Here is an 11,615-nt window from a genome sequence, read left to right as displayed (position 1 = left end):
TATTTACTTGTGTTATTTAATATCTATTACAAACCCCTGCAGTGAACATATGATAAATATATAAGAATATATTATGCTTTTTTTTTTGCATTTTTCACATCAAAAAGATGACATTAAAATAACTAATAGGTTAAGATTAGGCATTTCTTTTTAATGCAAACACATGTATTTTTTGCAGCTGACATATTTATGTATCCATTAGGGGTCAGCATATTTTACAAACTCCTCGAGAGCTGTTTCGGGCAGGAAGGAGCTTCCATACGTCACATCCACTGGCTGTATGATTTTTAGGTAGAAGAGGAGAGGAGAGTTTGTTTCTATAAAACCATTTCATCATATACCTTCTCCCTCGCTCCAGGGAAATGGTAATTTTCTGCCTGTCAATCTGCATTTCTCCTGGACTCGGCCACTTAGGCCAGCTGATCCGGTTGTACAAATGTTTTCATTTGCATTTGCAGACGCTCCTCCCTGCAGTGACGCCATTATGTCTTAATCCTAAATATGTTGTGTGCGGTTTGCTCTCCTGCATTTCTTTGTCTTTGTGACGGCTGGTACATGCAGCATGCTTACAAAGCGCATTGGGCACCATTGTCACTATAGATGCATTATGTAAATCTGCACTGAGAGACAGTCATGGGTTGTTGCTGCTCAGTTTCCAACAAAAAAGAAGCAAAGAAAAAGTAGTAATTGACAATTAAATCAAAATAATACAAAATACCCATAGTGAGAATTTCAAAAGTTTCAATCAAAGCAATAACTAAAGGAACAATTGTGATTGCTACAATTATTTCTAACAAATTCCTTCTGATTTACAACAGTGGGAGGACGTCTGGTTAATGTGCTGTTTTGTCCCTGTTGGCTACATTAAGAGCAGCTGGAATATCATGAATTCCCAGAGTCTCAGAGGGACGGCAGAGAGGCCTCTCGCTGCTGAATAAGAGATGGCTCCTGTCTGGAGATCTAAGAAAGGGTTAATCTGATTCCCATTTCAGATAGTCGTCCTAGCAACAATCGGCCGGTCTGCTCTGCTCCTTTGACAGGGGTGTGAGATTTTCAGGTTAGCCAGATAGAAGACTTTATTGTGAGGCTAATTTGAAATGTGAAATCGCGGATGGCTTAAATTACAGAGGTCCTCTCTCTCTCTCATCTGCTGCCAGGACGGGATAAGAAGATGCCAGAAGAAGGAATAAGAATATCAATAGACACAATTTACTGTCTGTGTTTGATCAGTTTGGCAGTGCAGTTTGCCAATGTGCAAAGCTATACATATAAGGACTATTTAGAAATCTGTCTTTATTTAGTGTCTGTATTTGTTTTCTTAATTTTGCTGACAAAATTTGAACAGATTCTTATCGTCCCTCTGAGATGTATTTGCTGTTGGTGAATAATTCTCTCTTAAAAAAAAAAAAAAAAAAAAAAAAAAAATCAGTGTGTCCTCCAGCCTCCGACTAGATAGAGTTCATGGAAAGAGAAATGGGTGGGTGGTGGAGGAGGAGGAGGGGGCATGCAGGCGCGCTGCCGGAGCACAGTGCTCATCTCTTGTGCATATCTGTGCCAATTCAGACCTTTAACATGCTCAAGTGACATTTGCATTTATCCTTGAAGGTTGTTGCCTTTTGCGGGGGAGAAATAAGTGAAAAGCACAGGAGAGGACCAGTGTTTTTCTGTTGCATTAGGCAGATGGACAGTGTCCTGTCGCTGCCTGCCTCAGATGGAAAAAGAAATGAAGTGTCGAGATTGCACGCCAACCCATTTTCTCTTAGCTAAACTATTTCTGTAACATCCTAATGAAGGAGGGCCCAAGGGTTCAAAAGTAATGGCCTTGAAATACTGACATTTTGCCTTTAAGTAATAGGCTACTGTACCCAGCTGCCTGAGATGTTGCTGCCACCCCCGCCTAACCCCCACCCCCACACCCTCCCCCTAACACACACACACACACACATATCACCAGCACACATTTTGCAGTAAAAGTAAAAAAAAAAAAAACAAAAACAAAAAAAAAAACACAAAAATGAAATAAAAATGAAAAAATCACATGTGGATAAACTGGTGACACTGCGCCATGTGAATCTATTATGGTGGACGTTGTACTCTATCTCCGTTTTATTTTTTTTCCTTCTGAGAAATAAAGCTCCACTTTTGACCTCTGACCGGGAAGAAAAATGACCTTACACATTCAGAATAATTTCCCAGCATATTATAAAAACTCTAACCTCAATCGCCCTTTGAAATGGATACTGATTCTTTAAATTCTTCCCTGCTTGTTTCAGGAAATAGTGAGATCATGGCGATAGCGAGGCACAATGTGCCCAAAGTTCACCGCTGAACACTCGCTTCCTTCTCTCTGAAAGTCACCAGCCGTTTTTTTTTTTTCCTCTTTCTTTTTCTTTCTTTTTTTTTTTTTTTTTATAATTCCCAGACACCTGAGATGTTCTTGTTAATCTAAGAGATCTGATGCTGAATCATTGGGTTCAATCCTGGATGAGAATTCCTCCTTTTCTTTTACAAAGCAGGCTCTTGCCCCCATTTGTCACCACTCCAACCACTGCAGCCTTAGTCTTTTGGCCATCACACACACACACACACACACACACACACACACACAGAACCTGCCCTGATTCTCAAATCTTCTCAGCAACGTTAAAAAAAAAGGGATTGGGTGGACTTAAGTTACATGCTTTATAGTTTGTGAAATTGTCTGTTTATGGCCATTCAGAGCGGCAGAAGAGCGTAACTCAGTGGTTATTAGTGTTTCTTTAATCAGCAAAATAAGCAAATGATTAGTGTTTGTTATCTGTTCCTGTCCAGAAGACGAAGAGCACGGTCCCGGTGGTGCTAAGCGCCGGCCCCAGGTGGCTGCTGGATGTGACTTGGCAGGGAGCAGAAGACAACAAAAACAACTGTGTGGTGTACAGCAAAGGTAAGCAAGCAGCGCCGGCATCCTGTTATCTCTCCGCAGCGCAACACACCACGCCACAGCACCACAGCAAAGACACTGACAATTCTCCATCCACTCCACTCCTGCCTGTCTCTCTCTCTCTCTCCCCTCTCTCTCTCTCTCTCTCTCTCTCTCTCTCTCTCCCTCTCTGTCTTTCTTTTACTTTTTCTCCCCTCTTTCCTGCCCTCGTTGCTTCTCAAAGTCACAAACAAATAAGTAATCACAAGCAAATAATTGCATGTGCACAGCTACAAGGACACACAACAAAAAAAGACATACGTGCACACATTCTCACACCATATCTGTTTTTCTCATCCAAAGAGTAATTTATATCACTAAAACTCTGATTAGGAACTGAGAAACATCACTTGACACACAGAGTTAATGGTCTTTAGATTTCACAAGGTAATTAATGCTCCTTTTTTTTTCTCTTTTATACTAAGTGAATCCCTATCTCAGAGTAGATAGCGAGCAAAGCACGAGTGGAGATGGGATTGCCATTTTGCTTCATTTGTTCTCTCACTAATTCAGCAAAGCTTTAGCTGTATATCTTTAATAAATCAGACGTTCATACGAGCCCTCTAGAAATGGATTTATGTAAATATGAGAGGGAAAAAAAAAACAAAAAAAACAACATATCTGTCATGAAATCCATGTTGTTTATTCACGGTTGACCCCTAAAACTACAAAAACCCCAAATGACCCACTGACATAAAGATAAATTCCTCAATCTGCTGCATTGTGTCCAGAGAAAAGCCTCATTAAAAGAGCCCAACATGGATCTGGAGAGGACTCAGTTTGTTGCAGACTGAATGGGAAGATGCTTAAAGTGTATACAGCCCTGACAGTCCAGTCTGTGGCTTCACTCCTCATGAAAGCACGAGACGTCTACAGCTATAATTGGGTCTTGACGGGTGTTAACCAGAGAGACACTAGCAAAATAAATACGTAAATAAAGATGTGTTTTGGATTCCAAAGGGTGAGGGAAAGGGGGCTCCCATTTATCACTTTTCAAAAATGATTACCCCGTGACAATACCCCCAAAGCTGAAATGGAGCTTCTTCTCCCTCAAAGTGAATAAGTGGCAGGAGTGGGATTTGCAACCCGGATTTTCGGTCTCCCAATTCTCATCTACTAATCACTAGACTGCACTGGGGAGTTATCCTCTTAACCGGCTACTTAACTTTGTGCTCTTTATCACCAAATCATTAAAGTTTTGATAAGCTGTTAAAGAAGATTATGCACTTCTTTAAAATCTTCTAATCTTTTTGCTCGGAGACTGACTGTATGAAACAAAAAAAAAAAAAAAGGGGGCAATAACAGTCTTTCTCACTTTCTTTCTTTCTTTCTTTCTTTCTTTTTTTTTTTTTTTGTTAAGTCTAGAGAATTTCCTCTGCCGCTCTTCATACATGTGTCGAGATAGCATCACATCCAGCATCATCACCTCAGCTCTGTTTGTCACTTCTGGTTTGACCTTATTAAATTAAACACAATAACATCTCCACACGTCCCCTTGTGAGTTGCTCTGTGTTGTGCTGTATAAGTTCGTTACTCTAAATCCTCCGCTAGAATCAGCACACAACTTGCAGAACTGATGTTACATGATAATAGAGGGAGTTTTGAATACAAAGAATTAATTTAAATCCTAGATTAGGAAATAAATTATCTCGTCACTTGGTTGTAGCTGTGAGACAATCGCACATCAAATACATCAGGCACAGTTTTACCATGAGTTTTCAGAGGGATTGTTCATTTCATTAAATAATAATGTCAGAAAAGAGCTGTCTTGAGTTTTCACTTTGACTTTGAAAGGAATACCACGGTAAATATCAAAAATTCGATACTACTGTGATACCACGAGGTACAAAAAATTCATGCTGTGTAATCCCACACTTGACTCGAGCAGCTTTGTAGCAACTTTGCCACAGAGCTTTGGATAAATTGGTTGGGTGTCCGTCTTTCTCGGCTCTCCAACCAAAAATTGTTCCACATTTTGCTCGTGGCGATTTCTTTTTTTTTTTTCTTACTTGGACTTGGACTAAGTTCAGAAAGTGGTGAAGTGTTTGATGCCGTTCAACCGTTTGACTCTTGCGTCCGGACTCGATATATACCGCACATTCTTCTTCATCGCCTTCTGTTAAATATTCCAATCTGCGTGTGTGTGTGTGTGTGTGTGTGTGTGTGTGTGAGTGGGTGAGTGTGCGTGCACCCTCTGGAGGTGACATTGAAATTGAATGTCGGCGTGGTGGAAATATCAAATCTTTGTCAAATTCAAAATTGAATTTGGTCTTTCTGCTGCAGTTTGGGAGTAGCTCTGGAATTGTGTTTATCGTGTCGACACCGGCGTGGATTGACTAAAGGGAAACGGCTCCTCAGTCCAACAGGAACTTTCTCGCCACCTCGAAAAAAGCTGAGGCCCCAGATTGTTTATATCTTCACCCCTGTGCTGTTTCCCCTCTGTCGGCTGCTTCATTGCTCCCTGAGATGCGTTACTTATGGAAAACAGTGAATATCTCAATACACAGTATGCTTGCAGAATATGTTTTGGCTCACGTTTCAGTGGTCTCGGCTTTCTTTATGGCTGCCTGAAAAGATAGTAGCAGTTCACTTTGGACGCTTGCCAGTCTGAATCTATGGGGGAGTATCTTTAAGTAAGGACTGGTGATTGGTTTGAGTGGCTGTAGCTTACTGCTGGGCGTTCTGTCCTATGATTTCTGCATTACATTTTGTACAACTGCTCATCTTCCATCCCCGAAAACTTGTCATTCAGGAAGTCGGGGGGAAATATGTGCAGAGAGGGAGAATAGACAGGATTCAGCAAAACAATTCCTTTGAGAGTTGTGTTCCTGCAGTGTGTTATGTATAATACATGCAGTGGAATGTGTAACAAGCAGCAGGGTGGTGTAGTCCGATCCCCTACAGGGCGCCCCTGGACATCACCACCAACACAAGCTAACTATAGTGACAAATATAGATTTTTTTTTTTTTTTTTTTGCCTAATGCTGGGATCCTATAATAATATGATGTCTTCCCTGACAATTTGGATTCTGTTTCCTGTCTCTATCATTTCATCCAGATGAACAGAAAGACAGGAGCATTAAAAAAATTAGAAGTCAAAGACCAGGAGTAATGTTTGAGGCATTTAAATGTCTCAAATTATGATTCACAGAGCCATTTCATGAATATAAATTCTTCTTTGAATTCCTTTTCTTAAAATGAGTGGCAGCACGAGCCCTGAAGTGGAAGTAGAAAATGTGCAATATCTGTTTTTCCCAGGCTGTCAGCATGGCCCTGTTTGTTTTACATTAAACTCCTAGGAAGAGCCTTAGCAGCCAGCCATTACTAAAACGCTCAACTCTACTACTGCGCTAACTCATTATCGAGAAATCCACCTGGAACTCCCACAATGCTCTCCTCCACACTCCGACAGTTTCTTTGAAGCGCTGAAGTTATAGAAACAGGCAGCAAGTCTGCAGAGTAATTATATGTTACAGTAATGCTGGAGACCGCGGGGAGAGAGAGAGAGAGAGAGAGAGAGAGAGAGAGAGAGACAGACAGGGACACAGAGAGACAGAAACCAGTGGAGAATTTTCTCTACAGATAAACAACAGATTGATAAACAATACAGCTGGAGAGTAGGAGACATTTAACACAGAAAAAAGATTTTTTTTTTCTTGTAACATCTCCAAGTTGAATTTGTTACCAATGGAAACTCAGTTCAAATGCTGGAAGGATTTTAGCAGCTGATCTATAGGTCTGTCACAGGAGCTTATTACAACCCATAGTTACCTTTTATTGGTAGGTGACCTCTAGCGGCTACAGTTGTTATAACGGGAGCAAAGGAGGAAGTCAGGTGACATGGTGTTGAGAGCGACAAAGTCCATGTTCAGAGGAGGATGGAGGGTGGATGGATGGGTCCCCGCTGCTTGTTTCCTGTTTGAAACTGATAATCAGCCTTGTTTCTTTTAACTATGACCATTACATACCCATAACCACATGTTTATTCCTGTAACCATGACAGCAAAGGTCCTTTAACCAACATATGTGCTGAACCCAAACCAAACCCTGTCCATTACAAAAACCACGTGTTGAGTAATTTAACCACGAAGACGAAAGTCTGTGTTTTTATTATTGTAACCATGACAGCAAAGGTCCAGTACACCTGACGCCGTAGTGGTGCAGTTTCAGGAGACGCTCCTATGTGTCATATCCAAGGTTAAGGACTAGTTCTTGTTGGCTTAGCAAGCCAATAAACATCAAGTCTAGTTGTGATGCATACATCTGTAAGGCAGATCTTATTCCATATTTTTCTTATTGTGAACAAAAAAATTAAAAATTAAAAAATGTGTTAGCTAATTTTTAACTTCCATACTCAAACCCAAGCCTATTCCTTCCTGGTGAAGACATAAATATTCAAGAACAGGTCATAAATATATTGTTTTATTTTTAGAAAGGGCTAAATATGAATGTTGTTTTTAGCAAATGTTACTCAACCTGGAGTAAATTGTGCTTTTGGACTATTTTCTGCACCAGATGAACACTCATTTAGCATTTACAGGACGGTGTACCGGGGACTGAAAAATAAAGTACAGTCCACATGTTCACAGCAGTGAAGGAATATGTCACCCAGTGCAATGCTGTGGCTGAATGATGTGTTTTTAATACTCGTTAGTTCAGTTAATTGTTGGTTTGATCTTTTTTTAACTGGACTGTTTGACTGTGTCATTTTTAGACCTATGGTACAATATATGACTCAATTCATTCTCAGTGTGAACCCTCATTGTGCTTTCTCCATTGTTACCTGATATCAGAGCCCATTGAAACTATACACACTCTCTGTGACCACATTATGTGGCATTATTCAGAGGTCACCTAAACTTTTCAACTGTAAGCCTCTTAGGCCAGACCACATTCAGATACAGCATGTCCAATAAGTCTCCAGAGCAACTTAGCCCATTGTTCGTGCAGAAATTGACCAATGTAACTAGGCCGTTTTACATAAGCCCGGACAGTGCAGAATTAGCTAACTCGCTGTGTCTTTGTATTATTTCATATTCTCTAAGTCCTCACAATCAGATCCTTTTTTATGCCTTCATTTGCTCTTTCCACTGCTCCATAGCTGTAGACCTCTGAGGCATACGATGAACTAGTGCCTGGACAGATGTAGTATCTATTTGACTTTTTTTTTTTTTTTTTTTTTTTTTTAATAAAACCAGACTTGCAAAGACTTACTGTACAAAGACACTTTGAGTTTTTTTTTCCACCAGAAATGAAGCATAAAGCTGCACTGTTTCCTGCACTGCTCACTGGTAGCATGCAGCATTAACTGGTGAGAGGAGAGGACTCTTACAGTTCAAAATTTAATTGTTCATTTCAACCCTCCTCTTTTAAAATGACTGCAGCGAATAGGAGGTGCGAGGGTTATTATCTGTTATCTGGGAACATAGCGAAATAGTGTGACTGAATAATAACTAAACAACTGACACAATGTAAAAATTTCATTATCAGTGTATTAAAACAAAATTGTACCCTAAAGGAGTCCCCACCACAGCTCAGAGCAGCCGACTAATTATGTTTAATTAAAAGACAACAGAGATCAACAGAATCGTTTTCATTAGGAAATTATTAATGATTCCACTGCAACAATAATTGATTGCACTGAGCCACGCGATAACTCGGTACGGTCAGGCTGGAGTGAGCCGGGTGGAGAGGAGAGGCTGGTTTAGGCATTTGGCAGCTGTTGAGTAGCGTGTCTTTTAGCTGAAGCTTCCACATTAGCAATTGAGGAGAAGTTGTAAAGCTGGCTTTATGGAGAGGAAGAGGAGGGGGTGTGTGTGTGTGTGTGTGTGTGTGTGTGTGTGTGTGTGGTGGGTTAAAGACAGCGAAATCCAAATCATACGGCGATCTAAGAGGACTTAAACAGCCCACACATGTATTTAGGAGGCATTCATTCACATACAAGCACGCACATTTCAGTACACATGACTGAGATGGGAACACGCACTTTTATTATTTTCCCCTGTCTCTGTCTACAAACAGATTCAAGGGGGTGTTTTTTACTCTTTTTTTTTCCCGTAAGCATATAAACTAAATGCACACACACACACACACACACACACACACACACACCACACACCACACACACACTTCGCTGCTGCTCCATTCAGAGCCATGTGAAAGACGTTCGCTCCAGACACTTCCTCCGACAGCCTTTTATGTGCATTGTTCTCCCAATGCACAGGCAGTTTCCCCTGTGCTAGACAGTATAGCACAGGCACCAGACACCACACTCTGCCACAGCACCCACACTCACTGCAAACAGACGCACACACACACACACACACACACACACACGCAGACCTAACGCCATTACCGAAAATTCGCATAATGGCTGCTGACACATATGTGTCCATCTGCATTCAGTGTAGTCTAAGCCTTGAGACAAAAACAACAATACAGGGGGGGAAATGCAAAAGAAGTGATGGGCACTGATGAGGAACGAGACTGTTCTTTTCATATATCACCGCGTAGCATTTTGTAGCTGTAGTGTGCATGCACATTTTTGAGTATGTGCTTGTGAGTGATTTGTGTTGTGAGTGTGTGTGTGTGTGTGTGTGTGTGTGTGTGTGTATGTGTATGTGTGGGTATAGCCGGTCGTCCTTGTATCAATGCCACGGAGGGTGTCAGGCTAATGAGCGTGGGCTGTCCTTAGAGCAGGAGGGTTTGGGTTGTGCCATTCACCCTGCATATTTAAATGCCTTGTAGAGCTTAAGTAGGCCCACTTTTCCATGTCAGGGCAGCGTTCAATCCTGCTGCGACCATTAATTATGATACCATTGTGCTCCAGTGTGGCTAATAAGAGTGATGTATTGCACCCTCGTGGCATTATAATCATCTGAGTGAAGTACCTGGACTACACTGAGCTCGCTTTAAGCACCACGTTTTTTAAAAAAAGGAAAAAAAAAAAAAACAGCAAGTGAAGTGGAAGCTTCTTCCCTCCACTCCGTCTCCACAGGCTGCTGCATTGGTTAATGCTTCTACATGAGTGTGTCACAGATTTAACTTCTCTATAATTGTATAATCAATGATGAGAAACGCTTTGGTATTGATCATGCAGGCGGGCTGGAAGTGTGTCTGCGAGGGAAGACACGTATACAGTCACTTGTGCAGAGTGCACCGGCTTCAGAGGCGCACATGAGTCATAATTTTTGATTATTTTTGTCACTTTTTCATCCATGCATGTGCACTCTCTCTATCTGCGCTGTGTAAGCATGTTATATGAGTTATCTGCATTGCTTTCTCAGATGTCTTTGCACGCAGAGCTGGTTAAGTGGATTTTTAGGGAGCTGCTTCTTAATATTTGGAGCATGTCTCCTCAGTATTGAATGTGTTCAATACAGATGGGGAAGAAAGATCACATTTTATTACATTAATCACTGCAAGTTAATGTGATTATATGTACTTTATATTTCCCTTCTTAACTTCCCTCCCTTAACGGCATAATCAATGACCGTTTTTATATTCATTGAAAAATTCTGCGGATATGAAAATAAGCCTCTGCGAGGTTTTTTAATCTACTGCAGGATCTTGAGTCAGTAATTAAAGAGTCCATTCTGTGTGTGTCTTCTAAAAAAACCCTTAGCCTGCTTTTAGGCCTGGGTATGATCCAGCCCACCGCCCCCATCTCTGCTGTGGTAAGTAGGTGTGAAAAGCATTGTCAGTGTGCTTCAGGATAAAGCCCTGCTGTTGGATGCCATTGGTCAGAGTCAAACCCCCCACACACATACACACAAGATCCAGGAGCAGGTTGAGAAGAAGAGTGTATGAGTGCGTGTGTGTGTCTGTGTGTGTGGAGACAGACGATGTAGGGGGTTGTGAGTGAGTGTCTGTGTGTGTGTGTGTGTGTGTGTGTGTGTGTGTGTGTGTGTGTGTGTGTGTGTGCGCAGGGATAATCAGAGACAAAAGCTGAGAGCTGGAGAGAGGGGCCTTTCTACACATCCACACAGCTTCTTCTTCTTTTTTTTGGAGGGGGGGGCAGGTTGGTGCCTTTTTATCTGGCTTGAGGGGGGTCACAGTGTGTGTGTGTGTGTGTGTGTGTGTGTGTGTGTGGTGTGTGTGTGTGTGTGTGTATGTGTGGTGTGTGTGTGTGTGTGTGTGTGTGTGTGTGTGTGTGTGTGTGTGTGTGTGTGAGAGAGAGAGAGAGCGAAAGAGATGGAGGGAGAGAGATAGAGGAATCACTGGGGTGGAGGGGTGTTTAGATCGTCAGTCAGCGTGATGGAAAACCACACGGTTAAAGTCCCTCTGAGGGTTGACACAGGACTGCAGCGAGTGGAACTAAACAAGTGAAACTGAGTCTAGGTGAAACTCTGATGCACTGAGGGAGAGAGGAGGTGATGATACTATGAAAAAAACCCACTGAGAAGGAAAAAAAAAAGAGAACATGACAGTGGAAGAAAAACACTGATACACCTTTGAAAGAAAAACATACAACACTAACAGTTACCATGATAGCGCTAGCTTAGAGAATAGAGTTACAACAATTCCACTCAAGCCGTATAGGGTCTAGTGGAGCAGGCTCCATTTTTCCTTTGATAATGTAAACCCCTGCAAATCAATTTTTAGGTTGGGCAAAACATTATCAGATTTTCTCTGAAGAAATAGCTCGACACATTAC

At 41.5% G+C, this 11,615-nt stretch overlaps 1 protein-coding gene across 2 annotated transcripts in view; it reads left to right on the top strand.

Annotated features, from left to right (window-relative positions):
• zfpm2 (zinc finger protein, FOG family member 2) overlaps positions 1-11,615 on the top strand; it is a 121,875-nt gene that overhangs the window by 72,375 nt on the left and 37,885 nt on the right. The window contains exon 5 of one of the 2 annotated variants that reach the window (XM_022753495.1): positions 2,815-2,923. In XM_022753495.1, coding sequence (XP_022609216.1) covers positions 2,815-2,923 — 109 coding nt within the window. Of the gene's footprint in view, positions 1-2,811; positions 2,924-11,615 lie in introns of both variants that reach the window. The other variant, XM_022753494.1, reaches the window with a different exon arrangement.

Source organism: Seriola dumerili, unplaced genomic scaffold (assembly GCF_002260705.1).
Source record: "Seriola dumerili isolate Sdu_G_001 unplaced genomic scaffold, Sdu_1.0 BDQW01000191.1, whole genome shotgun sequence".
In the NCBI taxonomy this organism is placed as follows: domain Eukaryota; kingdom Metazoa; phylum Chordata; class Actinopteri; order Carangiformes; family Carangidae; genus Seriola; species Seriola dumerili.
This window is presented reverse-complemented; position numbering and strand designations above follow the sequence as displayed.